The sequence below is a fragment of the Chelonoidis abingdonii genome, chromosome 19 (assembly GCF_003597395.2).
Source record: "Chelonoidis abingdonii isolate Lonesome George chromosome 19, CheloAbing_2.0, whole genome shotgun sequence".
NCBI classification, from domain to species: domain Eukaryota; kingdom Metazoa; phylum Chordata; order Testudines; family Testudinidae; genus Chelonoidis; species Chelonoidis abingdonii.
The window spans coordinates 4,488,775-4,516,405 of NC_133787.1; the positions used below are offsets into that span (position 1 = coordinate 4,488,775).

Consider the following 27,631-nt stretch of genomic DNA (forward strand, 5'->3'; position numbering starts at 1 on the left):
CTGCACTGCTGGTTGCAACAGGAGCTCCACTCTGGCTGAGGCCATTCATCCCAGGAGCCCCATTCTCCGAAGCGCTGGGCTGCTTTGCTGTGGGGCTGGGAATGGGGTTCTCTGCTGGGAGGGGCAGTGTTGCAGGCAGTGACCTGTGCTCTTTGCTCTCAAAGGTGAAGCTGAACAAGTTGGCTTTCCTCAACCAGTTCCACTTCGGGGTTTTCTACGCCTTCGTCAAGCTGAAGGAGCAGGAGTGTCGCAACATTGTGTGGATTGCCGAGTGCATAGCCCAGCGGCACCGCGCCAAGATCGACAACTACATCCCCATCTTCTAACCGCCCTTGGCCCTCCTGCTGCCGGGTGGAGCCCCGTGGAACTGCCCTACCCCCCAGTACATTCTGAATGATCACTAGTCCTCGCTCCGGGCACGCCTCCTCTCTGGAACAGGCTCGGATGGAAATGCCAGTCTGTTGTTCCGGAGCTACCGTTGTTTGTGTGAGTTGTGTGTGCTGTGAGAGGCCAGTAGGGCCTGGGACAGGCACGGGGCCGGTGCAGCTATGGAGCAGGGGGGTCCAGTCCATGTATTATAATTGTACCTGTGTCACTGTACTGATCAGCTGTGTGTGCTCCACTGAGCAAGCCAGTGCTGATCTCTGAGGGAACTGGTATCTCTCAGCCATTAACTCCTTGCTCTCGAGTGACTCATTAGATGTGTTGCCTGAGTTTAAATGTCCCCTGTACCAAGGCTGAGATTCAAGCAGTCTAGCTCCAGGAAGTATTGTCCCCCAGAAGCTTCATGTGAGTGTGTCTCTTGGCTCCCTTAGTGTAGCAGATGCTGCTGTGTAATTCCTGCATCATCTTGTGTCTGAGCCGCCCTTGTCCCAAGAGCTGAGGCGGAAGCAGAGGTTCCTGCTGGCTGTTGCAGGGCTCTGAGCAGCACAGTGGCTGCGTCCTTCTCCCTGTCACCAGGCAGCACTTGCCCCGCATGGTCCTGCTGGTGCTGAAGCAGGCCAGTCACTGAAGGGGGGACCCAGCCAGCAAATGTCTTTGCCCCAGAAAGATTCTTGCTAACCTGCCGTCAACCTGGGAACAAGTAGCGAGCGAGGCTGGCCTTGCAGTGGCTGTGGGGGCAATACGTGCCTACTGCTGAGTGCAGGTGCTAGCCAGCCTATCCAAGCCCCATGGCTCCCCCTGGCTCCCCACCTGCTGCCACTTTTTTTCTGGGAGCCCCTGGCCTCTGTCTATTCCTGGGGGCTCTGAGCTGGCTGTCCTGCCAGGCCGGCTGCCTGTATCCCGGGAGCAGTCCCCTGCTTCCTATACAAACTGCAGTGACATGTCCCTGTATGCAGTGAGCAGGCACCACACCCCCCTGATCCATGCTTAGGCACACGTGTCCCCATGACCACTGCAGGCTCATTCCCAGGCTCTGTGGGTAGGAGCTTGGCTGGCGGCTCTGTTTGCCCATGTGATAAGATGGTCATTCAAAGGGATCCAGATGGCTATTGAAGTGATTTGTTGCTCTTTCTAGGCCAGGGCTTTCTGGGAAGCTGCTAAACCCCATCCCACCCATGCTGGGCATCTGTCACCAACACTGGGGTGTTGGCGGGCAGTGCAGGTAGCTGTCTCGGCCTGTAATCGCCCTGCGCAGGCGGGCTGGGTTGAAGAGGGCGCCTGCCTTCAGCGACATGGGTTTTGCAGCCCGTTAATGGAAGCTGAGATTGGGGCAGTGAGAGACCGGAGGGCATGGGCTTCGAGTGTCTCCTGCCTTCCCTGCTGCTGGCTTCGGGTTGCTGCTGCTCTGCAACCGGAGGGAGGGAAAGGGTGACTTCTGGTGCCCTTAGCTACCACCCACACATACTTGCTCTCTGCTCAGAGCCCCCTTGGTGTGTGCAGAGCTCCACCCTCCTGTCCCCAGAGCACCCTTCTTTCAGTCTCTGCTCTGCTGCTCCCTGGGGTCAGGTTCCTTGGCGTACAGCCCCCCGCAGATGTCTTGCTGGAATTGCACTGGTCCCAAAGCAGGGTGCTCAGTAGGCTGGGGGTGGTCATGGTTCCTGGCCAGGGCCTGGCCAAGCTGCTCTGCTGGCTTGCTGCAAGCTGGTGCTAGACAGCTGTATCTCCACAGCTTTGTGCTGCTCCCACGTGCGTGTGTAGGAGACAGACGTGTAAGAGCAGCCTGGCCCTGGCTTTGCTGCTCTGTCACTCTGCAGAGTGGTTTACTATCCTGGCTTCCCTCCCCTGTGACAATAAATATCTGCCTAAAGCACCATGCTGCCTGGACTGGTTTATCGCCTGCAGCTCCACGAGCCCTTCCCATGTGTGGCAGTGAGACAGACGGCCCTGTGCTGGGATGGCCGGGGCAAGGCCAGAGCTCAGAGCCTGCAGCGTGTCCCTGCCCCTGGCAATCCTTGGGCATGGTCAGTGCTGCTACCAGCATACCTGTTGCCTGGGCCAGCTCTCCCGCTGCAGTGCAGGCCTGTGCGTATGGGACAGCAGCCTCCTCTCTCACACATGCTGGCTGGCTGGCTGGGCGAGTGCCTCCCCAGGACCCAGTCCTGGCAGCTGCTTTCTCTGACGAAAGGGCTGTGGCTGCAGGTGTGGGGTGGTCTAAACAGTCCTGGCTGTGGGCCCAGGGATTGTGGGATATGGGCCCAGGCTGGGGCGAGCTTGGTCGAAGCCTCCAGCTTCCCCGGGGTCTGAATTTGTTTGGAGCCATCCAAGGGTAGGTAGCCAGGCTGCAGAACAGCTGCCGCTGTTACCCCATGGCACCTGCAGGGGCTGGTGCTGCCTGGACAGATGACAGCTAGGGCTGCAGGCAAGATTATCCCCATTTCATAGCTCAATGACTTGACCCCAGGCCTAACTCTCAAACACATTCCTCCTGGGCCCCAGCCTTTCCCACTGCAGGAATCCCGCAGCAGCCCTTGGTCTATCAGCAGTCCCCGTGGGGTTTGCCACATCAGTAAAGGCCTGTTCCCTTGTCACAGGCTGGGCTGCCTCACTGGGGCCATGCAGGAGACTGGCGCTTGAGGGTGGAGCTCCTGCAGCCTGGGCCAGCACATCACCCCCTCACTGGCTCTACTCTGATATAGCACTGTGTCCTGCTGATCCTGTGGGGTCCTTGGGGCCAGGGCTGCCCACACTGCATGGGCTGGCTGCTGCTACTGCTGTCACCTGGCAAGGAGCATTCAGGTCACTCCAGGAGAGCCAAGAGGCAGATCGTGTGGGCCAGTGCCTTCCGCCTTCCTCCCCTACCGCAGGGCCTGACCAGTGCCCATCCCTGTCCTCAGCCCTGCACCCAGTGAAACGGTCCTCAAAGGGTGAGCATAGCCAGAGATTCCCAGCTGGGCTTCTGCCCTCACTGGGGCTCTCACTCTTTATACAACATGGACGCTACAAAGGAACCATACAGAACTAGACCGGAACAGGCCAGGCCTGGCTACAGCTGCAAGCTGCTGCTCTGGCTGGGTTCTGGGACCAGCTACAACACAGCTGGAGCAGGTCTGGCAGCTGAAGTAAGTGGTTCCGTAGCCCCAGCCTAAGAGAGAATCTTAACGGTGGGTGATGTTCTTATTTTGAGTGTCAGCTGTACCCCCACTGCCCCCCGTTGGAGGGGGTGCGTGGGATGGAGTGTGAGCAGTGCAGTCTTGTTTAATGGGTGTTGGAAGCAGAACGGGGCTGGTAATCCTAGTTCTTTGCTTTGTAAGGCTGTGACAGGGTTCAGTCACAGTGCCTCCTGCTGGCTGTTTCAGGGATTAGCTCTCTTAGGGGTGTATCCTGTTCTGGTGGTGCCTCTCCCTCTGCCCACCCACAGCAGCCTCTGCGTGACTCAGCCCTCAGGCTGTGTCGCTCTGTTTTCCCCATGCTTGGGGAGGATTTTACCTCAGCGGGTGGGACTGGTGAGACACAGTGGGATACTGCAGCCAGGTCTGGGCTACGTTTTAAAAAGGGTGTCAAAAAAATTGGAGAGAGTGCAAAAAAGAGCCACCCCCCATGAGGTGCAAGCGGAATAAAATGCCTCAAACAGAGAGCCTTGCAGCCCTCAGTAGGTGCAGTTCCGCAAAAGGAAGAGTGATGGACGTTCATGTGAAAAAGCTGGGGCCAAACAGGCGCTTTAACGCTAGCAGAGAATGGCAGATGGAGAACCAGTGGCTGGATGGGTTCACATCACAGCCGCCTGCCTTTCTGGAGGATGCTTTAGCCAAACAAGTCACACTTTAGGCAAATGCAAGTTCCTGGGCGGGCTCCAGCCAGGGCAAAATAACAGGGCCTGCCTGTGTGCTACAGGTCAAAGCTGAGGAGTGAATGATCGCTGGTGGCCGTGACAGGGCTGAGCGCTCTGCGCACACAGGGTCACATAGACGTGCCTTCCAGAGCTCCTGCTGTGTGTGGAAGGCCAGGAACTGTTTATGCACTCAAGGAGGAGGCTGCTAGCTAGTTGGCAGATGCAGAATGGCACAGCCTGGCACTAGGGCAGCTGTCTCATGTTTGGTTTGTGCCCTGGCTGGCACCCTCCCACATGCTGGGTACTGGAGCGCTGGGTGAAGGCCGTGGAGTGATGGGCCTCTAGGACCTGGTTACTGGACTCGGTACCTCATGGCCAAACTGGGTTAGTGGAACGGGCAGTGTGCCAGTCTGGCTTTGGTTTAACAGCGGCACTGTGGGCAGCGAGTAGGAAGGTAACAGAGGAGCCGGGTGAAACACCGGCTGGCGAGCCACTCAGGAGCTGAGACCAGGCCTGAGGCATTAGCTGGGAAGATGCTCCATCTGCCTAGCTGTTGGGCCAGGGCGGAGAATGAGCAGAGCCAACGGAGCAGGGGGCTGCTCATGAAGCCCAGAATGACACAGGGGTGTCTGTTTGGAGGAGGGTGTGTAGGGGGGTGCGCTGAAGACACCAGGCCATTCTTAAGTTTACTGGCGCAGCTGGCACTTGGCCAAGTGAGGCTACAGCCCGCTTAGCCTGGGAGAACCCTTTTCTCTCATGCTTTGCCTCATTTCCCACAGGGCTTTGGGGTGAGGCGCTGTATGCACCCAGGTCACCGCTCCCGAAGGGGTGAGCTGCCAGTGCTGACCCTGCTGCGTAATGGCGACTGGCACACAGGATGCCATAGGCTGGTGGCCTGGCCTGGGAGTGGGAGAATCGGGCTGTGGCCCAGGGAGGAGCAGGGCCTGTCAGAGGTGGACGGACTGTCAGAGACCAGTGTGGGGGCACCCACATGCACGGGGCAGCAGTTCGCTGGCGTTTGCTTTGTGGTCATGGCTGGGCCCCTGTCATGAGAACAGCACGTCCCTCACGGTAGTATCCCCACCACCTGTGCCACTCTGCCCCCAGCCCCAAAGAGCAGGCTGTGCTGGGTGCGCACGGGGCAGGACGGGGACACGTTTGCTTCAGGCTTGGAAGCATTTGCCCTGCGGCCTGGCACTGGGTAACAGGAGGCAAAGCCTGAGTGCTCTTGGCCCAGCTGCAGGAACAAGGGCATGGGGCCTGTGTAGCAGGGAGCGGAGACTGGTGGCCAAGCTGAGCGCAAAGCCCCACAGCCATGGGGGTGGCCCTGCGGCTGTTCTGGGCAAAGCACGTCCTTTTGCTTCCAGGGATGTCGCTCCAGCAAGTAACATGCACTGAACGTCCTAGAACAGCCCCTGCTCCTAAGCTCAGTCGACTGGGCTCACAGTTCAGTGTGAGACGCCCCCTTCGTTGGGGGCTGCAGGCCTACACCCAGGCACCGGTGTGGTCCCGTGCCCAGCCAGCCCCCTGGCTCTATATTCACACATGCTGCAGGTAGGTTTAGAGCACAGGCAGCCGCCCCTGTTGCAGGCCCTGTATGCTGGCTTAGCTGCACTGCCTGTAAGCCCTGTCCTAAAGAGCCTAGCTGCAGTGAGTGACTTGCATGGAGCGGGGGCATGAGGCAGAGGATATGTGGGGGTACCAGTCTGGCAAGGTGGCTCTATTACTCTGGCGCTCAGTTTCCAGAGTTAGCATCATGGCTTAGCCAAATCAGGCCCTTCCTCGCAGACTGTGTAGGGTGTATAAATAAGGGGCTGGACCTGGGGAGAGGGACAACCGAGGCTCTTACTCATGGCCTTGGCTGCAAGCACACAAGAGGGCAGAGCTGGGAATGGGAACCAGTTCTGCTCTCCAGAGCAATCAGCCTGGCCCGGAGCCATTCTGCTTCCCCCAGGCAGCTCTGGGGCTGGGCCCTGCCCCAGTCAGAGGATGGAAGGGAGCTGGGGCAGGCTGAGACCCTGGAGTTGTCCCAGAGCTCCTAGCCCAGCCACCGCCAGTCCCTGCATGAGCCATGCCACTGGGCAGAATGGGAACTGCTGCTGTGGGTGGGGGGGTAGCCTGGAGTTGCCCTAGGATTGGGGGCAGCAAAGGTCCCAGGACCAGGGGGGGCTGATGGTGCCTGTTACTGAGGTTGCTCGGCCTTACCCCTCAGGAGGAGGTGAGCTGTGCAGGGGGCGGGTGCTGGAGGGTGGGCTTGGGACGAGAACAGGTGCTGAAACAGCAGTGTCTCCTCTGTGCCACTGCAGTATGTACCCGCAGTGGGGCTGAACCTATCACCTCGTGTCTCAGAGAGAGGGGCTGGGCTGCCCCAGCTGTGCTCAGGCTCCAGCCTGCCACCCACTTCACAAGCTCCCTATCCAGTCAGTGCGGTGCCCCTCCCCAGGGCTTGTGCATCTCACAAAGCCCATCTCACACCACCAATAGCACCTGGGTACATGTGCCATCACATGCAAATGCCACGCACAAGTGTCCTGGAGATGGCTTGGCAGAGCCAACTGTCCCGTCTCCCTGGCTAAATGGGCACTGGCCTGCCTGCCCCCGCTGCAACGCATCCCACAGCACTCACAAACCTGGCCACAACCACCCCTGCATACTGCCCCCACCATGGAGACCCACAATCACTGCCCTGGCTGCCAGACCGACAAACGGGTGGATGTGCCAAACCCCGGAACATCAACACAACAATCACAGCGTCAGCCACACACTAACACCCCCCCCCACACACCAATCCACAAAGAACCCGACACACACAACAGTCCAGAAAACAGCTGCACCCCTGCAGGGCTGCCATCACCCAAAGACTTTCCTCCCCCTGCCAAGTCTGGTAGGGCCCAATCCTGCACTGGGTGGGGGATGGATTTAATGACTGTTTCCAACATCTCTGGGTGTGGCCTTCCCCTAGGAGGCCCCACCGCCTCCCACCCAGAGAGAATGAGGCCTCAAGGGTTTAGCTGAAATACAAATAACCAGTTTATTTAAAAAGTGACAATCACATAATTCATCCTGTGAAAAGATCTGTAGAGCGTCCGCTCGAGACTCGGCCACCGCAGTCCCGGCTGACGTCCAGGAGCGCCGGCTCCTGGGCTGGCGTGTGAAAAGCTGCACCGAGAGGCAGACACAGGTTTGATCCATTGACAAGAAAAAAAAACCACCGCTCTTGAGCCAGTCAAGAGCCAGCGGAGAGATTAACACTCACATCCCAGCAGCAGCAAAGAAAAATTCACTTAGCTGAGAAAAATCACTGAGGTACAGGCCATGGTGAGGGGGCGATGACCCAGCCGTTATTCTGCGTAGCGCCAGCGGCCTTGTCATGAGACACACACGCAGTTAGAAAAATAATACAATCCAAGGTCTCTAGCACACGTTGATTCTTACACAGGAGGAAATAGATCTGCAGCAGTTTGATTCAGAGAAAATAATTTGGTTTCTGAGTGTGCTGATTATCCCTGCCCGGCCCCCAAGAACACCGTGGTGGCTGGGTTTGTGCCACGCACACGCGCTCTCGGTTTTGCCTAGGTTTGTGCCTAGGACTATAAAGCGAGAAGACACCCTCCACCTTGCCCCTGCTTTACAATAGCTCCAGGCGCCTTCCTGTCTCCCCCCCCAGCCTGCGGGCGGGGGTCAGTCATGCTTGAGGCCGTTCTGGTGCTTGGGCTGCAGCGCCCGGGGCAGTTTTTGGTTGATGAAGAAAGTTTTAAGGAAGAGGTCTCTGATGACGGAGGGCAGATAATGGTGGATGAAGTAAATGAGCCACATGCCGGCCCCCGGGTAATAGCGCGCCGCTGGACTGGCAGAGATGAGGGCGTCCGTGATGCTGTTCACCACTGAACTCAAATCCTCGTTTGCAGTCTTCATGAATTTCACAAACTGCTTGTTGATCTCATGGATATAGTCCTCCCCGTAGGCCTGCAGCAGATCGGCAGGCAGGCTGGCCAGGAGCTGCTCCTTCTTCTCATGCCAGTAGGCAGGGTAGCAACTCGTACCTAGAACGAACCAAACAGCCTTAAGCCCTAGTCTCCCTGCTGCCTGGTTGCCCTGGCCCGGGGGAACGCAGAGAGCACAGCACCTCCCTCCTCCAGCCAGGGCATCCATGGCTAGCAAACCTAGGGAGGGAGCCAGCCCTCCTTCCAGCCGTGGGGACAAGAACTGGCCCCGCTGGCCTGTGCTCATGGCAGGATGGGGCGTCAGGCAGTGGTTCTCATCACATAATCCCTTCTAAGGGCCAGGCTGCCCAGTGAGCCACAGTCTGTCAGCAACACGAACACGCCCCCTGCTCGGGAATGGCCTCCGATTCTCAGGGGCCATCTACACAGCAAAAATACCCTGCGGCCGCACGGCTCAGAGCCTGGGTCGATTGCCTCTGGCTTGCAGGGCTCATGCTACAGGGCTAAAACCAGCAGTGTAGCTGCTGGGGCTGAAACGCAGGGAGTGGGTCAGCGCCCGGGGGGTCCAGCCCCGGGCTTTGTTCAGCCCTGGAGCATGAGTCCCGCAAGCCCAAGGCAGTCAGCCCTGGCTGAGACTCACTGCCAGAGTTTTTTGGCTGTGTAGACGTACCCTCTGGACACAAGTTGGTGACCCGTCCCCGCTGGCTAGGGCCCTACCAAAGTCACAGTGCAGTTTGGTCAACTTCATGGTCATAGGAATTTAAAATTAGTCAGTGTCACGGTGTCACTGTCTACACCTGAAATTTCAGTTTTGTAACCATGGGGGTCCTGACCCAAAAGGGGTCACAAAGCTGCCGTGGGGCTCACTTCTGAGCTGCCGTCAGCCTTCATCCTCAGTCCTGGAGTCTCCACTACCTCAGTGCCCCCCGCATGCTGCCTCGGCCCGCACCTCATGGTGCCGGACCCTCTGTTATCATGGAAGGGTTCGTCAACACAGGACCCTTATTCCAGACTAAGCTGGGGTGTGAATTTACAGTAGAACTGCTACTCCAGAACAGCTCCATGTGCGGAAAAGTCCACCCTCCTCCTTTGGGCAATGCAGTGCAAGGCTTTTTAAAAGTAACTAGTGGCATCCCAGGTGCAGTCCTACCACCTGCTGACATTCCCCCAGGGCTGTGGCTCACTGCACTTGCTGTCTCTGATCTAGCTGCAAGTTGCGGATCCCGGGGTTTCAGTTTTTTCCGTGAAACTCCCTGCCCACCGCTGCTCTGGTTCAATAACTGTTAAGTAACAGCATCATCATGACAGGGCGAGGCAAGCAGCACACGGACAACATGTGCCGATGACAACACCACATTGGCAGGAGTTGCTAACATCACTGAGGCCAGTAAAACCCCACAGCAGGCCCCAGAGGGACGAGACACATGGGCAGCAGGTAAAGTGAGAGTCAACTCACAAAAAGTTTGTTAAATAGCTGGGGGAATAATCCCAAACCTAGATACGCCCTGGGAAGCAGAACTGCTGAGACTTGGGGAGAGTAATTTAGACAGGATGTGGCAGACCAAAAGCACCACCTCATCCAGGAGCCAGCGCTGCTTAGTACCCCATCAAAACAGTGCAAGGAAAAGATCTCTGGCCCAGAGGGACACCACACAGCCAGGGAAGGATCCACCGGCTAAGTTAGTTCCATGATATTAAAGTCCCGTCTACCCTGCTGACCACAAGTGACCTGCCTCCCACGCTGGGACTGGCTGGGGTTTGAATAGCAAAATCTGTCCCTGTTGTGTTCCCCGGAAGTGGAGCAGAAAAAGCCCCATGCAGTTTTGGTCGGAATACGTGTCAATGAAGCCCCCCTCTGTACAGCTCCGGGGAGCGCCCAGCTGGCAGGTCTCCCCTCACAGAGAAATGCTCCTCTCTAACCCTGGGGTGTGAACAGGCCTGGAACGTGGGTTCGGTTCTGGGCACTTCAACGGGAAGAGGGTATTGCAGATAGTTCAGAGCAGGGCAACTGCCGTGACCGGGGCCGGAGGGACGTTAGCACAGGACCAGAAAAGAGCGAGGGTTGAACGCAGTGCGGTCAAGGGACAGCTAAGGCCAGACTTTTAGAGAGGCTCAGCATTGCACCCAGAGCCAGATTTTCTACAGAGCTCAGCACCCAGCAGCTCCCGCTGTTCTTACTGTGGCCACGAGGGGGGAATTCTGGCAGTCTTGCCCCTTAGGGTGGGTCTGTATTGGACAGTGTGCTCTGGGCAACCAGACACAGTACCGCTCATCACACAGAGCTCTCAGAAGGGAAGCAAATGACAGCTGGGTCTGGGCCATTAGAGAGTTCAGGGTTCTAGTCCTGGCCGTGCCTGAAGTGATCTTGAGAAATCTCTCCATGCTCTGACCTTTACCAAGAGGCGGATGGGGCTGGTCCTTTCCTCCTCTCCTGTATAGACAGAGGCTTTCGTTAACAAAGGCTTGTGAAATGCTCAGGGGACAGCGGGAAAGGGGCATCTTCCCACACAGCAGCTTTTCGGAGCCGGGCGTCACTCCCACCGAGTGTGTGGTGTTCCCCAAGACACAGGCCCTTGTGACCAACCTGCCCAATGCAGCACGTGTCCCCCCACAGCACAGCCCGGCTGGCAGGCGAGGGGTGCTCACTTACCAGTTTTGAAGTAGCCGGGTAGGATCACGCTCACTTTGACCCCCCAGGGCTCCAGCTCGCTTCGGAACGTGTCCATGAGGAGGGTGAGGGCAGCTTTCGAGGCCCCGTACGCTGCTAAACAAGGGTACGGCATGTCGCCTTGGGGAGAAGAAAACACACGGGCCGTTGCTGTGGGGACACAACTATTTGCAAGACAGCACAACAGTATCAGAATCCCTGGGGCACGGTCCTGTGTGGTCCAGCACTTCCAGCCCAGCTAGGCACGTCCTCTCCAAGAGACACACGGGATGAAACTCAGGACTGTCACAGCCGAGACCGAGTTTGAGTCCTCACTCCGCCTCTAGCTGAGAGCACCTCTGCCCCGGCCCCGCAGCCCCCACTGACTTCTGTCTAGAACAACGGGCTAGTGTCATGATATCACTTCTCCTCCCTAGAGACCTCCATGGCTTTGGAGCTAGTTACCGAAAGCTGCGCCACTTGCTCAAGGCGGCGAGCTCCTGGAACAGTTCCACTCCCCAGAGAGGATGGACCCACCAGCCTCCAGGGGGAGACGCGTGGGAGCAGGGGTGGGAAGTTCTTGGCAAGTAGCACAAGGCTACGGACCTGCCTCCTGGGGGAGGGACCCACCCCAGTGCTTGGAACTCTGCCTTCAGAACAAGATGCAAACCTCACAATGGCAACTGGGGAAGAGGGAGCGCCCAGCAAAAATAAAAACATTCAGCAGTTTTCTGGGCATGAAGGAGGCAGCTAGCCCCCTTGCTGGACCCTTCGCTGGGTTTGCTGCTTGGCATGCTCAGATGCTGCAGCCACAGTAGGGTGACCAGGTGTCCGGTTTTTGACTGGAACACCCGACCGAAAAGGGACCCCGGTGGCTCTGTTCAGCACCACCGACCGGGCCGTTAACAGTCCAGTTGGCAGTGTTGCAGGGTTAGGCAGGCTAGTCCCACCCTGTCCTGACTCCGCGCTGCGCCCAGAAGCAGCCAGCATGCCTGGCTCCTAGGCGGGGGCAGAACGGGGCCAATGGGAGCTGCAAGGGTGGTGACTGCGGATAAGGGAGCGTGCAGAGCCGCCTGCAGTGCCTCCGCCTAGGAGCCAGACCTGCTGGCTGCTTCTGGGACATAGCACAGAGTCAGGACAGACAGGAAGCTTGTCTTAGACCCCTCGCTGCACCGCTGACCAGGAGACATCCGAGGTAAGCCCTGCCTCAGCCCCCACCAAGCCAGAGCCCCCTCCTACACCCCAAACCCCTCATCCCCGACCCCACCCCAGAGCCAGCACCCCCAGCTGGAGCCCTCATCCCCTCCCGCCCTAGCCCAGAGCCCCCTCCTACACCCCAAACACCTCATCCCCAACCCCAACCCAGAGCCAGCACCCCCAGCTGGAGCCCTCACCCCCTCACACACCCCACACCCCTGCCTTAGCCCAGAGCCCCCTCCTGCACCCCAAACCACTCATCCCCGACCCCACCCCAGAGCCAGCACCCCCAGCTGGAGCCCTCACCCCCTCCCGCCCTAGCCCAGAGCCCCCTCCTCCACTCCAAACCACTCCTCCCTGGCCCCACCCTAGAGCCTGTGCCCCCAGCCAGAGCCTCCACCTGTACCCCAACTCCCCTGTCCTAGCCCAGAGCCCCCCTCCACCACCCTGAACCCCTTCTCCCCTCGTCCCAGCCTGGAACCCCCTCCTGCACCCCAAACCCCTCAGCCGCACCCCAAATTAGAACCCTCACCCCCTCTGCACCCCAACCCTCTGCCCCAACCCAGTGAAAGTGAATGAGGGTGGAGGAGAGCGAGCCACTGAGGGAGGGGGAATGTAGTGAGCAGGGGGCGTGGCCTCAGGGAAGGGGCGGGGCTAGGGTGTTCAGTTTTGTGCAATTAGAACAGGGGTTGGTAACCTTTCACAAGTGCTGTGCCGAGTCTTCATTTATTCACTCTAATTTCAGGTTTCGCGTGCCGGTAATGCATTTGAATGTTTTTAGAAGGTCTCTTTCTATAAGTCTATAATATGTAACTAAACTATTGTTGTATGTAAAGTAAATAAGGTTTTTAAAATGTTGAAGAAGCTTCTTTTAAAATTAAATTAAAATGCAGAGCCCCCCGGACCGATGGCCAGGACTCGGGCAGCGTGAATGCCACTGAAAAATCAACTCCCATGCCGCCTTCGGCACCTGTGCCATGGGTTGCCTACCCCTGGATTAGAAATTTGACAACCCTAGGCCACAGGTGCCAAATCAAACGTACATTACCGGGGATTGGTAGCTACTAGCTGAGGCCAGTATGAAAGATACTGGGACCCTAGTGAGAAGCTCACCACCAAATCTGCCTCCCAGGCACCTAGGAGAATGGTGCATGTTTGGTTTGGTTCAGGGCTATTATATGGGATAACTCCTGCTTTTGGCCCATAGGCTGATAGCAAGTCCCTGGGTGTGAACTGGGGGAAATACATGGCACATGTCAACTTCTGGGAGAAAAAAAATCCAAATCCAAAATATTTCAAATTCCAACGTGCTGCCTCGGTGCCTCCTGGGAGTTGTAGTGTGGGCAACTCGTGCTCCTGTTCTTTATAAGTCAGGCTCCCTGGGTCAGACTATATAGCCCATAACACACCATCCTCTCTTGTGGGTGGGATGGTGGATCGTTAGTCACATGGCTGCTGTGTTTCAGGGCAGACGAAGTCTGGCTGGGGTGCCTGGCCCACAGAGAACAGGGACATGGGCAGAGTTGAAATTCAGCCGGAGCTGTCCAGAGCAGAGCTCCGGTCAATATTTCCAAGCCCAATGGAGTTTTCATAGCATGTTGGCCGAGTGTGTGTGGGGGGAGGAGGGGGCGGCTTTGGGAAATACTCTATGAGAATTTAAGCCCTGGACATCAGGTAACCAAACTACAGCTCCTGTGAAACCTCTGTCTGCCAGAAGCTGGACGTGGATCATTTGCCAATTGCCTGTTCTGCTCATTCCCTCGGAAGCACCTGGCTTTGGCCACTGTTGGAAGAGAGGGTACAGGGCTAGCTGGACCATTGGGCTGACCCAGTATGGCCGCTCTTATGAGACACTATGGCCCGGTCCCCACCCAGCCCCACTTCTTCCCCACCGGGCGGGGACTGGGTCTTTACCTGCCGGGCTGCTGACGGTCACAATCCTGCCCCGGGCGGAGCGGAGCAGGGGCAGCAGCGCCTTGGTGAGCTCCAGCGTACCGAAGAAGTTCACATCCATGCAGGCGCGGAATTTGCAGAGCGGGGAGAGCTCGGCATCAGCGATGGTGTCGTCGAAGCCCGCGTTGTTCACCAAACCCCAGAGCCCTGCGGGGAGGGGCCCGGAGAAAGTGAGCACCAGCAGGATGTAGGCACGGGAGCGGCATGGCCTGACATGACTCACCGTTCAAATGCCTGGAAAGCCTGTGCCCATCGGGGATGCTTAGGGAGCTCAGTTCTACCCTGAGGCAGGGAGCGGACCCAGCATGATCCATGAGCGATCCCCAGGGCAGGAGGGGACAGAGGTTCAGAGCCAGCCATAGATCGTTTCCATGCACCTCCCAAGGGTGAGGGGAGAGCTGAGTTGGGGGCATAGCCACTGCCAGGAAGGAGGGGGAGAAACCACCACCAGACTCCTGTGCTTATCCTGATGGGAGGCTGTGGGTGCAGCCTGGGCACCGTAACCAGAAGGGGCCGGTCTGGGGTCCTGCTCCACAGGCTGAGGTCACCGAGTGAAGTTGCTCGCGATGGGCTGCCCCCGGCGTTCTGATACGGATGGATGCGCCCGGAAGCCAAGACTCCTACCTGTGCTCGCCGTCTGGGGCTGGATGAGCTGCTGGGCTTTCCAGATATCTTCCGGCTTGGTCAGGTCCATCTGCAGCAGCGTGAGGCTTGGCGAGCAGCGCTGCCGGAGCTCCTGGGCACCAGCGCTCTCCAGGTTCAGCACGCTCGCAAACACCTTAAAGCCCATGGAATCCAAGTGATGCGCGGCCTGCTTTCCAAACCCAGAATCGCACCCTGCAAAAGCCCAGAGAAGACTTAGAGAGAGCCAGGGTGCCAAGTGCTGCCCACTGCCTACAACCCAGCCCAGCTGCAGCCTCTGCATCCTGAGCTCTGGGAAACAGACAGGCACACACACCCCCTCCCCAGCCGGGACGACACCCTGAAAGGGCAGCCAGGATTATCTGTGTCGAGGAGTTTGGGGGTGGTATGAAGCCATGGCAGCTAGATCGACACCACATGCTCCCCCTACACATAGAGGAAAGGTAACTAAGTCACTCCCCACCAGGCACAGCCGAGGATCTAGCCCAGAGGGGGACACATGCAGAGACCCTCTGCTGGAGCAGCACATGTGCACCTTGCGAGCAGGGGGCCAGGATCTACTTCATGGGGATTTCATAGCAACAATAAAATCTTTCATGAGAACCACTCAAAGGGCCTTTGAAAGGTGGGTAAGTCTAGTTTGTAGATGGGCACAGGCAGGCCCAGTGACTTGCCAGGTTGTCACAGGGAGCTGGTGATTGAGGGGCAGAGGGGGTCTCTAGCTGTTAAGCTGACCCCCCATTAATTACAGCAAAGAATGGCACCACACAGTCCAGAGTCAGGCGGCGAACCCAGGCGCCCGACTCCCAGTCTGTTCATCAAGCGCAGCAGCAGCTCCCAGTCGAGTGCCAGCAGTGACTGGGAGGCCAGCTGGGAGACTGGGCAGCCAGCGCGGGGGAGGTATGTTTTTAATCCCATGTACACCGCACCCCAGAGACCCAACTGCTTTCACAGGTCTCAAATGGAGTGTCTAGATAGAGTTTCTGGTCCCGGGTTAACCTGAGAGAAGTAGTACAACTGGAAATGCTCCCGGAGACGTTTCAGATGTGTGTGTGTGTCACCCATAGCTAGGAGTGTGCCTACGGCATGCAAGTGCTGGTACGTGGGGCTGGCAAAGCACTCCTGCTGCGACTGCAACTACCGTGACAAAACTGCGCTACATATTGGTATAGTACAACTCCGAGCAAAACAAGCTATCCCCAGAAAAGGGCAGCTTCCCCACCTAACTCCATTTACACTCTGGGCTTTTGCTGATCAGGACTCAGACCTCTTCGCACCCCAACCACCACAGCTCTTCTGGCAGAAGACGTGGCCTTAATTAAGGCCTTAGGGCTAGTCTACACTGGCAACGCTAGAGCTAAAGGAAGTGTTGCTGACTTTTATTGTTAGTCTTGTGAGATTTGGCACATGTCACAAAGCCCCAGCTTCTGGAGTCAGGTGATTATGTGAGAATCTCTCTTTTTTTCTTTTTTAAATGAGTTTCTAGCCCTCATGGTTGTGTGAAAATGTGACTTGAAAAGCCAGATGATGAATTAAAAGAATCTCAAATGTCCACATTTTTAAACCCTCCTGACTTTGTAGCCAACCTCTGAGTGGTGAATGCATGGGGCTGGGAGTGCTGAGTAGGGAATGCGGTGCCAGCAGGAGCCAGCCCAGGACAGGGTGCTAGATCTGACAAGCGGTATCATCTGGCTGGCCCCTGAGCCTTCCCACTCTCGGTCGGCAGTCTGAATGATCTAGGGTGTGTTTATTTGGGGCTATTTTTAGAGCTGTGCTCTGTGATGGGTTTGGAGATAAATGAGTGTTTTGTTCCTCCTCCGTGAGGTAAAAACAGCAGCTGAGTGATCTAATGTATCCCTGTGCCAAGGTCATGTCCTCATGGGATGGGGGCCTCCTCCCCTGCTGCTTGTCTGCTGAGGAGATTGGAGGGGAAGATTAGGGAGGTGGTGGAGTCTGAGCAGGGCTTGGCTGGAGGGCAGTGTGGGAAGGTGCAGGAGGCGGCTAAGGCTGGTACTGCAGGCCTAGGAAAGCTGTGTGCATTTGGAGCGGATGATGTTCATGTGGTGGCAGGTGCCCTACTGACAGCCCTGGAGGTGGACGTCCTCGGCTTATCCCCAAACCAGGTACGGCCCAGACAGCAGCATCCGCTGCGTGCTGCCTCTCCAGTATGCCTCAGCCTGCACTGCAGGAGGAGAGAGGCCAGGATCCAGGGCTCGTTTCTTCCTGAACCTCGTTCTTGAGCCTAAAGCAGGCCCAACCGCTTGTGGAGAGGTGAGGGGGACGGGACGGACAGACTGGCACCTGTGCGTGCTGGATTTGGGTGGCCTCTTTCCAGCAAGCACACTGCCCAAAGAGCGCTCTGTCTCGGCTTTCTCACAGGGTCATGCTCTTAGCACTGAACACAGCAGAAGTCAAACAGGACTTTCCATCTTTGTCAATAAACAGGATTGCATCACAGAAACACCTGACTTCATCATCAATGTCTCTTCTTAACAAAAACCACCGGCAGGGATCTGAATATTGACTAACATCTTGGGCTAAAAAGGGGAAGACTAACGCTTGGTGTCCTGTTCGAACTTTAAGGGCTTGTCAACACTGGCACATTACAGCGCTGCAACTTTCTCGCTCAGGGGTGTGAAAAAACACCCCCCTGAGCACAGCATGTTGCAGCGCTGTAAAGCAACAGCACAGACAGTGCCCCGGCGCTGGGAGCTGCACCCCTTATGGAGGTGGGTTTTTTAGAGCTGTCTCCCAGCGCTCTGCCGCGACTACACAATACACTGGCAGCGCTTTAACGTGGCGACTAGCCCCAAGCTCCAATCCGACACCACCCACTTGAACCCGTGCTTCCCTAGAGGCTTTCGGGGCTTAACAAAGTCAATGGGATGCCTCAGGTGCTTCAGCAAGTGCTGCAGAGGCTCAGGGCCAGAATTCACACACAACTCACAAGCTGCAGTAACAGCGTTAAAGACTGTATCAGAACAACGCAAACACACAGGAGTCACCTGCCCCGGTTCAGCCACTGCCCTGCCCGGCCCTGCCTTCTCGCTGGGCGGTAGCAGCAAAGGCGCCTCCGTGTTCTGGCAGGGCGAGTGCAATCTCAGCCCAGCAATTCTCTGGCCACGTGGCATCTGTGAGATTTAAACTCTCCCATCTAGCAATGCAAAACCAAACGGGGCATCCCTTCCAGCGTGCCCCCTCCCTGGGAAGTGGCAAGCGCACTCCAGATGGTGGCATTCACGCAGCAGCCTCCTGCTTCCAGGGCCTGAGGGGCTGTTACTAAGAGTGTAGAAGCCGTGCACAGCACAGCCACACCACAGTCACCAATGGCAATTTTCCAGTCCTCCTACCCAATCAAACCAGCTGGCAGAAGCCCCAGGGAGGGCTATTCCCCTGCCACACTCCAGAGTCCCATCTGGGGCTGACGCTGGTCAGGAAATGCTCCCATCCCTTCAATTGGCCTGGCAAGGTGTCTTGGATCCCTCTCCTCGCTCTTGGAAATCAGACTTCCCGGAAAAACTCCCCCTCAGGCAGGGCCCAGGCCTGGCCAATGTCTAGCTGACCAGCGACCGTTCGCATGGAAACACTCAAGCACCGTTAACTCTAGCCCCAGCTAGTGCTCCAGCTAGAGTAAGCGTTTAGCGCCCTTTCAGCAGGCCGCTTCTCCAAAGTGTGATGCAAACACGAGCGAGAACTGCTGGAATCTCTGTCATCTTCACTTTGATTTTAAACCCACCAGGCTGCTGCAGAGACCGTCAATAAAGTCACTATTTATGTAGGGCCTTCAGTGCTTTGCCAGCCAGGCAGCAGTGGAGGGAGGAGAGGTTGTCTCAGGCACCCCCTCTCCCTGCCCCGTGCACCAGGATTCACTCTTCTGGGGCCAAGATGCAGCACCTCCCGCTGACAACTGGCAGTGGGTTGGCAGGGCAGACAGGTGAGTGACTCAGGAGGCTGCGGACCCCGGGGCTGCACAGGGACAGATGGTGGCCCGGGATGAGGGGCTTGTCCTTTGAACAAGGACCCACCCTTTGCTAAGCATGATTCAGGAACCTTTATTTTCTGGCTTTTCATATCAAGGATGGCGGAAGACTAATGTGGGGCTCCGCGAGGCCCTTCAGCCCCCTCCATCCCCACTGCCCCTTAGCAAAGGCTCTGACAGCGCTCTCCTGGACAGGACACCCTGCCTGTAGGACAATGCAAACCGCAGCACTGCTGGCTACTGACGGACATTATGGGAAGCAAGCTGCAAGTGAGTCAAGCACAACCAAGCCCCCGTCCGCCTTTCCCAACAATTCCTTAGCCAGCAGGACTGACACCTGCTCTCCAAGGAGCCATGGTGCTACAGAGCAGGGACAGGGTGTCTTGGGTGCTGGGGGAGGACAGGGACTGCTCAGCAATAAGGGTCTCCTTTCTGTCCATGTGCTCTGGTGCCTCAGGCCGAGCCCCCGGGGATGGAAAGGCTCAGTCTGCAATGGCGAACATCTGGCTGGCCTGGGCAGTTCTGGGCCCCCAACGCACTCCTCTGCCGGGGCAGAGCAGGCCATTGGGGGGGAACCTTCCCTTGGGATTTATAACAGAAGCAGAGCCCTGACTCACCCTGCTGTGAAAACCCATAGGAGTGAGTCTTGCTGTGCCTCCAAGCTGTCCTGTGGGAAGGAGGGGACGGCAGGCGAGATGCCCAAGAACAGCAGGAAAGCCTGGCACCACATCCCATCCCTGCCTGCTTCAGACACACGCCCCTCCTCCCAGCACCGGGGAAAGCAAAGGCTCCCACTACCCAGGCAGGACCCCGCCCCAGGGCCCCCCGCTCACCTGAGCACCATCTAAGGCTGCCCAGTGCCAGGGAGGACAACGGCTCTGTGCCCCGGGGCCCTGTGCAGAGGGAGCTGTAGGGTAGCAGTGGGGGTCAGTTAGGGGTATGATGCTGGAGCCGGGCCCAGGCCCCGCTGGCCAGCCACACGGCTGATTCTGCGGAGCCAGAGATAGTCTTGTGTCCCAGCCAGCGTCCATCTCAGGCTGTCATGCAGGGGCCAGCATCTGAGGGAGCTGCCAGGGATCAGGGTGTGTAGGGGAGAGAGTGTGTGTTTTTTCTAACTCTCTTCCCCCCATGGGTATGACCAGGTGTTACAGCCTCCTGGGGCAGCTTTGAGCTGCAGCGCGGCTCTGCCCACTGGACGCCCAGCCTGGCACAGGGCATGGGCTAGCACAAGGGGCAGGTCCAGAGAACTGCCCACACTCACGCAGCTCAAACCAGCCTGACCCGGCAGAGGGGCGACCCCGCAGGGCACCAGGAGGGGCCTGGCTGGAGCAGGGCTGAGCCGAGGCCCAGGCGGGGGCTGGTGCGTGGCAGGCAGCAGCAAGGGGCTAGCGGAGCCTAGCACGTGGCAGCACTGGGGAAGATTACAGCAGTGCAGAGCCGCGATCCCGTGGGGCCGATTAGAGCTCAGTGCACCTGCAGGTATCATGTCCAGGGGAAGGAGAGAAAGGAATGAAAACAAACAATCCCACCAAGGTACAGTTTGTTCTCAGTGCTGATGGCAGGGCTGATAGCTCCTGGCGGAAGGCTGTGCACCACTGGCTGGCAACATTAACCATTAACAGGAGCAGGGCCTGGCAAAGGAACACAGCTCTCGTTATGCAGGCTGCATGCTCCCACGCACACACACACCCCTGCCCCCGCCTCATCCCGGCCCTGCACGCCAAAGGTGTGCACGGCGCACACACCCACTCACGGACTTGTGCAAATATCAGCCCCTCACCCAGACAGCCCCCACGCCCTACTGTCACACTGACCATGGGGTACTCTCTCTTCTGCTCCCAATCCATACATGGAGGAGTATGCACCAACCCACAGATACCACCTGCTCTCACACGCTGCTGGGTACGTACCCCCATGCAGCCCATCCACTCACTCAGCCCATGGGGAACATGCACCCCGCTCAGTACTCAACCCATCTGTCCCTCCCCATCCCGCTCCCATGCACTCCAGAGGACACAGAACACATGTCCAGTGAGCCCCCCACTCAGCTCCCTGCCCGTTAACAGGCGCCGCTCAGCCCCTGTCCAGGATGGCCAGGGCAGGAGGCAGGGTTAAAAAGGGAGCCTGTTGTCCACAGGTCCCCTGCCTCAGTAACTGCAGCAGCTGAGTGTGCCCCCCCACAGTTATGCCAGAAACCCCTCCAGGGAGAAGGCAACAGAACAGTGCTTCTGTCAGCACAGCTTCCTCCAATCAGGGAGGTGTGTTACTCTGCCTGGCGCCAAGGGTGCGTCGTGCCAGTTTTATAATGCAGTGGGGCTGTAGCCATGTTGGCCCAGGATACTAGAAAGACAAGCTGGGTGAGGTAGGATCTTGCCCAGACCTAAAGAAGAGCTCTGCATAGGCTCGAAAGTTGGTCTAATAAGAAATTACCTCACCCACAGGGCCTCGGTGACGTTTTCAGTCTGGCCTGCAATTTTTCACTTGCATGCAAAATGGCATCAGCCCTGTGGTGTGCTGTGGCAGGTATGGTGCGCGGGTGGTTATGGTGTACAAAGGACACCGTTTTGTTTGTCACAAGAGTCAGCTGAGTGGGGAGCGAGGCCTCCATGACCAACCCACCCCGCAGCGAGGGGCGCCACGCAGGACGGTCAGTGGGAACCTGTGGTGGAGCAAGGAGGAGACAGCCGGCTGGACGTGGCGACCAGCCCGGCCAAGGGATGGAGCCATTGGGGGATGTAGGACGCGGTCCTGAGCTCAGGTGAGCTTCATCCTCCAACGCACCGTGCCTGGGCCCAGGCGCAGCCACCTCCTTGGGCGAGGGAAAGTGAAATTAAACCCAATAGTGCGATAGAGGGGAAAGGGCTGGGGCAGATGCAGCTTCCAAACACCAACCCCCCACCCTCGGTGGCACTGTGCCAATGCAGGGAGCCAGCCCTGATCCCCAGGGAGATCCTCACCTGCTTCCTGGGAGAGCCTGGCTCTGCCCTCCTTGCCCCTGGGTCACCCCCAGAGGGTGAAGTACTCAGAGTCTGGGAATGTTTAGAGACCCTGCGAGCTGGGGGCATTCTCAGCCTCCTCCTTGCTCATAGGGGGCCACTGTGATCATCTTCTCTGACCCCCTTGTGTTAATTCTAATGAACAATGCCACATGATGCAGGATTCATTTCTAAAAGTTTATAATAAGCGATGCTCGAGGGGGAGCACAAGGTGGAAGTTTCACCTAGGGGCGCAAAATATCCTTGCAGCGGCCCTGAGTCCTGCACCGATGGCACACCACTGCTGTCAGCGTACTCTGCCTCCTCCCTAGGGGGCCATGCTGACCTAGCTACACCCGCAGAGCTGTGCCCACATCGGCTCTGGCGTTGGGATGTGGCCTTACTGTCCTTTATTCGGAGCTGTTTGTATGCAGTATTTGCTTTCTCCAGTCTCCGTGCACCTTCCCAGGATTTTCATAAGTCATGGCCAGGGGCCCAAGCACTGTTCCCTGACCCCTCCTGGATGCAGCGGCCCTGTGTGGTCTGCATCTATTCAACTTTCAGCCAAGGCCTCAGATAAGTTTTAAGGTTAGTTTCTGAACGCTGAGACGCGTGGGCACGACCCCCTTGAGAACCAGGGGTTTCACACCAGGGGGAATACCAACTCCTCCATACAGCCAGCGTTTCATAATGGCGATGAGCTGGCCCCGACTCTTCCAGCGCAACCCAGAAACTCCATAAAGGTGAGGATGGAACGTCTAATGTTTGCAAATTGACTGTTTCCCAGAAAGCCAGCTTGTGACTCCTGGCAACCCATTGTGCCAGCACAGCTGGCCACCCTTACGGTGTTTGCCAAGAGGTTATGGGGGTTTCAAATGGCACCCTGCTTTTAGAGTAGCCAAGTGCTCTTTAACCACTTCAGTTCTGCCAAGCACCTCACATCTCCCCTCCGGGGAAGGGCTTTTCCTAGCTACCAGTATGGCCCCAACCGGACTCCGTGACACCCCAACCCAGGCCCTGCTGGCCCCATTCTCCCCGACCATCTGCCCTTTCCAAGCCTCTCCATTATGGAGATATGAATGAACCAAAACGGAGGAGATTAAGCCACACCGGATGGGGAAGCCACTCGCTGATCTTCCTAAACTCTCTTAAATTCCTTGAGGCACCTTTGGGTATTTAAAAATTCCCCAAATACACTCAAGCCTGAGACGAGCCTGGGGAATTTGCACCTGAAACAGGTTCTAGAAGAGCAAGAGGAGAGGTCAGAATCCACACGCATTATCCACTGCCACGACCTTGACTAGGGCACGTCTCAGGGAGCTCCACATTCCGTGTGAATCATGCATTTATTGCAGAGGTTAGATATGATCTGGACTGTGTCACAGGTCAGGGCACCTGTCTATCTGTCTCCCCTTCAGCGGTCCAGACAGGGCACCTACTCTCAGGTTTCTGGGTTCCCTGACCCTCACGCCCCTTGGGTGAAGACCTGTCTCCCTCCCCTCTGGCCTGGCTGAACAGCTCCTTGCCTTCACTGGGTTACTCCCAGCAGAGTCTGCTTAACCAGTCCTGCTTGCTTTCTCTTCCACAACTGAGACGAGTGTGATTGCCCATGGTTACAAGTCACCACAGTTTTTCCTGTGCAAGCTTATTTCATTCTTAAGGTAAGAGTACTACTGAGAAAACACTAAAAGCACCTACATGCATGAAAGCTTCCCAGAGATCCCTGATTCTGGCTGGAGCAGTCCAAGACTCCACCCAAGGGTTTTCCTTGTGGGCTCAAAGTTCATCACAGCTTCAGCTCAGAACAAGTACTCTCAGGAACAGTTTAATCCAGATTTTATAGAGGTTAGGGTCATTGTCTGGAGTTTTCAGGAGCAGGTGATGAGTCGACAACAGGACTCTCTCCCAGGGTATCGCTGCAAAAGGATGGCTTCGAAGTAGGTCATTGGCATCCCCCCTCCCACCCATTCCCCCAGTATTTCCTAGGAAATTCACTTTATACTTCTTGACCCCAAAAGTCCTTGGACATTCCTAACATTTCCCCCAAGGCTGACACTAGCCAGTCTCCTAGAAAAGTTACACACAGGCTCACACTAACACGCCAACAATTGTATTTTTAATACAACGGACCCCAAAGGTATTAACCCTAACTCAAGAACATTTCCCTTTATTAAATTAAGTTTATGTTAATTGCATATGGTTTGTCCGAGATAGTGCAGGCCATTGTCAGTCTGTCACAGTAACCACACATAGAACCCTGTTTCCATGAAACATCATTGCAAAGTTAGATTCTCCTTGGTTTCCTAGAGGCCTCCTTTGCCAGTTCTGCAGGCCCCTGTTACCCAAGCCTTGGGCTCCCCACACACAGTGCTGCCAATGTCACTCGATCCCAACCCCAGCCCCCTGCTGTGCCAGCCCTGAAATGTCAGTACCCCTCAATCCCAACCAGCACCCCCCCAGTGCTCCTCATCCTCAGGAGCTCTAGATCCAGCCAGAACCACCTTGTGGTTTTACGACAGGCACAAATGGGAACTAGAACCTGAGACACCCCCGGCCTTGTTCTAGAGTGGCATGTAATGGAGAAGGGCTGGTGCATTCAGTGTGGGGCTGCAGAACCCTTTCTCTGTTCAAACACACAGGGCCGCATGCAGTGACACTATGCTGCCGCCGCCGCAAGGGGCGTGATGGGAAAGGCAGACCTGTAACATTTTTGTCAATGAGCTGGGAGAAAAAAGTCAATAACGAAGCCAACCGGTCAAGGATACAGAGCGATGAGGGACTCTGTCCTGGGAAGCAGTGACTTGGACAGAGACTGGGGGTTATGACAGAGAATCAGTTGAACATGAACACCCAGTGCAATGTGTGGCCAAAAGAGCGGATGTGATCCTGGGATGCACAAACAGGGGAAGGGAGAGTAGCTATAGAGAGGTTCTATTACCTCTATATGGCTAGAGCAAGCGCTGCTGGAATCCTGTGTCCAGTTCTGGTGCCCACAATTCAAGAAGGATGTTGATCAATTGGAGAGGGTTCAAAGAAGAGCCAAGAAAATGATTAAAGGATTAGAAACCTGCCTTATAGTGATAAGTTACATAGATTGAATTCCTTGAGTCTAACAAAGACAAGGTTAAGGAGTGCTCGATTACCATCCACATGGGGAACAAACATTTAATAATGGGCTCTTCAGTCCAACACAGAAAGGTCTAACACGATGCAATGGCTGGCAGTTGAAGCTGGACACATTTGGCATGGAATTGAGGCGTACGTTTTTAACAGCGAGGGTAATTAACCATGGGTACAATTTGCTAAGGGCTGTGGTGGATTCTCAATCATGGACCGTTTTTAAAGCAGGATTGGATGTCGCTGTAGCCCAGTGCTGCTCCAGAGATCTGGCGGTGCCAGGGAAGCCCGTGAGGTCCATCTCCATGCTTCTGGCCATAAAGCTACTCGGCCTTGCCATTCCCTTGTCCTGTGGGGATCCAGGGCAGAGGCCAGGTCTGCATTACACCACTAGGAACAAGGATCAGGTGGTTTAAGTGCTGAATCCCGACTGCCTGGCAGCGCAGGCTCCAATCTTGGCTGGATCGGCTCAGCCCACACGCCCTGGCAGGGAGAGATTCCAGAACTCTGTGCCAGATCCTGCCTGCCCGGGGCCATGTCCCATGGAGAAGGGGGTTGCCTGGCGCCTTTGCTTCTCCAGCCACTGCTGAGGGCACCCCGCCAACATTTCCAGACAGAACAGTGGCTGGGGAAAGAACGCCGAGCAACTAGTGTGTGAATTCTTGGCAGTTTCACCCAATTGTCAAAGTTTCGATTTGAAACAAACCCATTAAAAAAAAAAAAATGGAATGGAATGGAAGGAAAATTTGAAATTTGTGTTAAAAATGCTCAGCGTTGCCAGAATTGCTTCATTCCAGGCAAAACACAATGTTTTTGTTAACCCCAAACAAATGTTTTTCCGCCTCTTTGTTTTGCCAGACATTCTGAGACCTGGTGGGTTAATATTGTTTTGATTTTGGGGACCTCAGCAGTGAAGAGACAGTTACTGGCCCAGTTCTCCCCAGCTCGGATGGCACAGCCAGTTGGCCCCACCACTTTACCCACATCTGAGGCACTAGCGATGGGCACACACGCTAGCCCCACAGCTAAGGGGCTGAGAGCAGCCCATTCTCTGGGCCCACAGGCAGGCTTCTCAGCTTAACAAGGAGAACATGGCTCCCAGGTCAGTGAAAAGGTTAGCAACACACACAGACTAAGCCCTCCCCAGCCCCAGTTTGGGGCATGGCTCTCCCCAGACCTGGCTCAGCCAGAGCTTGGTCACCACCCCACTCAGCAGCTCACTCCATCCCTCAGCTTGTTGAGTGCTTCCTGGAGGATGAAAATCTCTAACTGGGCTGGAAAATGGTGACCGAGGGTCAGTACCTACTGGGGCTTTGCTAACAGGGCTCCAAGCTCCCCTCCCCCCCCGAAGCACCAGATGCATCAGCCTTAGAGGGCTCCCTACAAATGCCATTAGGGGCGAGAGGGGGCCAAAGGGTTAAGGGCATCAGGCTCTGGGCAGAATTGTGTAAACATTGGGTGGGACCAGTCTGAGGGACATCTGGAGAACCAGCCGCCATCAGCCTGATGGGTCTTCCTGGCCTAGCCTGGAGCAGAGAACAAGGAAGCGTTAACCTCAATCAGGAAGCAGCAAAAGCAAATAAATGACGCCAAGCCAAGCCAATGGAGCTCTCCCTTCTCTGTCGATCTCCGAGATAAGTGCCATCTGTGGCTAGAGTAAACTGGATTTCAGTCCCATGCTCCATTGACTTTAGTGCCACCTCATAAACCTAGGAAGAAATTGAACACCTGCCAGATACAGAGTCATGAATATGGATGAGAAGTTACATACTGAGCAGGAACCAACTACTGATGGTAACCCTGCACCCCCACCACCAGTGCCAGCTGCATCTCCTGGGCCCTCACAGGCACTGCTATGGGACCCTCCCAAGAGCAGCTTCTCCATCTGCAGGGGAGGCCGATCTGGGATCAACGCCACTACGCACACCAGTACCAAGCAGGGAGTCGCCCCATGGCAGCATCCCAGGGAGACACAGACAGGGGTTCCAGGCAGAGATCCAGGGCTAACAAGCATCAAGTCTTCCACCCAGGGTGAGGACACCCACAGCACTACCTGGGAAGCAAAGCCAGGGAAGGCAGGAGGCTGCTGTGAAGCAGCCAGCATTGATCCCAGAGGTACTCTGCAGAGACAGAAGCAGGGATTCAATGGGTCTGCAGTAACCCAGACCCCACAGACAGGGAAGCAGGGACAAGGAAGAGAGAACGAGACACACCTGAGGGAGTGAGATGCGCCGTCTAGATGGGAGGGAACTCATTAAGGGAACAGAGCAGTGCCAGAATGCTGAAACGCTGGGGACACAAGAGGTCAGGTCTCCCCCAAAATGCCGCTCCCAAGCTGGGAAGATGGGAGGACAAGAGGGCCTGACCTCAGGAACCTAGAGAAGTGTTTCTCAACCTTTTGGATACCAGGGGCTGTCCTGCTGCCTTTCTCCACTGTGTCAGGGAGATATCAGGGACCAGCGCTGGTCCACAGACCAGTTATAGAGAAACACTGAGCTCCAGCACCTGGGAAGGGAGCGGCTGAGTGCAGGGCCCTGGCCACCTGCCCTCCAGGGGCTCTCTAGTCTCCCCATCTCCTTTGCCCTGCGTGAGCTGCGGTTACCAGGGAGCCTGCGTGAGCTGAGCGTGAACAGGCCTGGCTGCCAGAAGCCAGCAGAGATAAGGTGCATTATGTGGTTCCCACAGGCAGGAGAAAAGGGCAATAAAGATAAGATTTATAAATGAAAGCGCACTCGGCTGTGTCTCCAGGGCTCCTGCCTGGCTTTTATTGGCCATTAGCCCTCTCGGTGCCTGACATCCTGCCTGCTCGCTCCCAGTGTTCCTAATGCAGTTAGATGCCAGCACCTCGCTCCCTGGCCCATCTGGACCTGCCAGCTGAGCTGCTTGCGGGAGAGTAACTTAATTTCACAAGCCAAGAAAAGAAGTCATTTGTCTCCCCAGGCCAACACATGGCACGATAGGCTC

At 56.6% G+C, this 27,631-nt stretch overlaps 2 protein-coding genes across 2 annotated transcripts in view; one reads left to right on the top strand and one right to left on the bottom strand.

Annotated features, from left to right (window-relative positions):
- The window catches only part of ATP6V0D1 (ATPase H+ transporting V0 subunit d1), a 61,395-nt gene extending 59,141 nt beyond the window's left edge, over positions 1-2,254 (top strand). Inside the window, exon 7 of the mRNA XM_032788467.2 lies at positions 165-2,254. Coding sequence (XP_032644358.1) covers positions 165-326 — 162 coding nt within the window. The 3' untranslated portion in view covers positions 327-2,254. The remainder of the gene's footprint in view (positions 1-164) is intronic.
- A 5,626-nt stretch (positions 2,255-7,880) lies between these two features.
- The window catches only part of HSD11B2 (hydroxysteroid 11-beta dehydrogenase 2), a 62,538-nt gene continuing 42,787 nt past the window's right edge, over positions 7,881-27,631 (bottom strand). Inside the window, exons 2-5 of the mRNA XM_032788465.2 lie at positions 14,579-14,791; positions 13,916-14,101; positions 10,808-10,945; positions 7,881-8,256 (exon numbers count right to left, since the gene is read on the bottom strand). Of these exons, the coding sequence (XP_032644356.1) occupies positions 7,895-8,256; positions 10,808-10,945; positions 13,916-14,101; positions 14,579-14,791 (899 nt within the window). The 3' untranslated portion in view covers positions 7,881-7,894. The remainder of the gene's footprint in view (positions 8,257-10,807; positions 10,946-13,915; positions 14,102-14,578; positions 14,792-27,631) is intronic.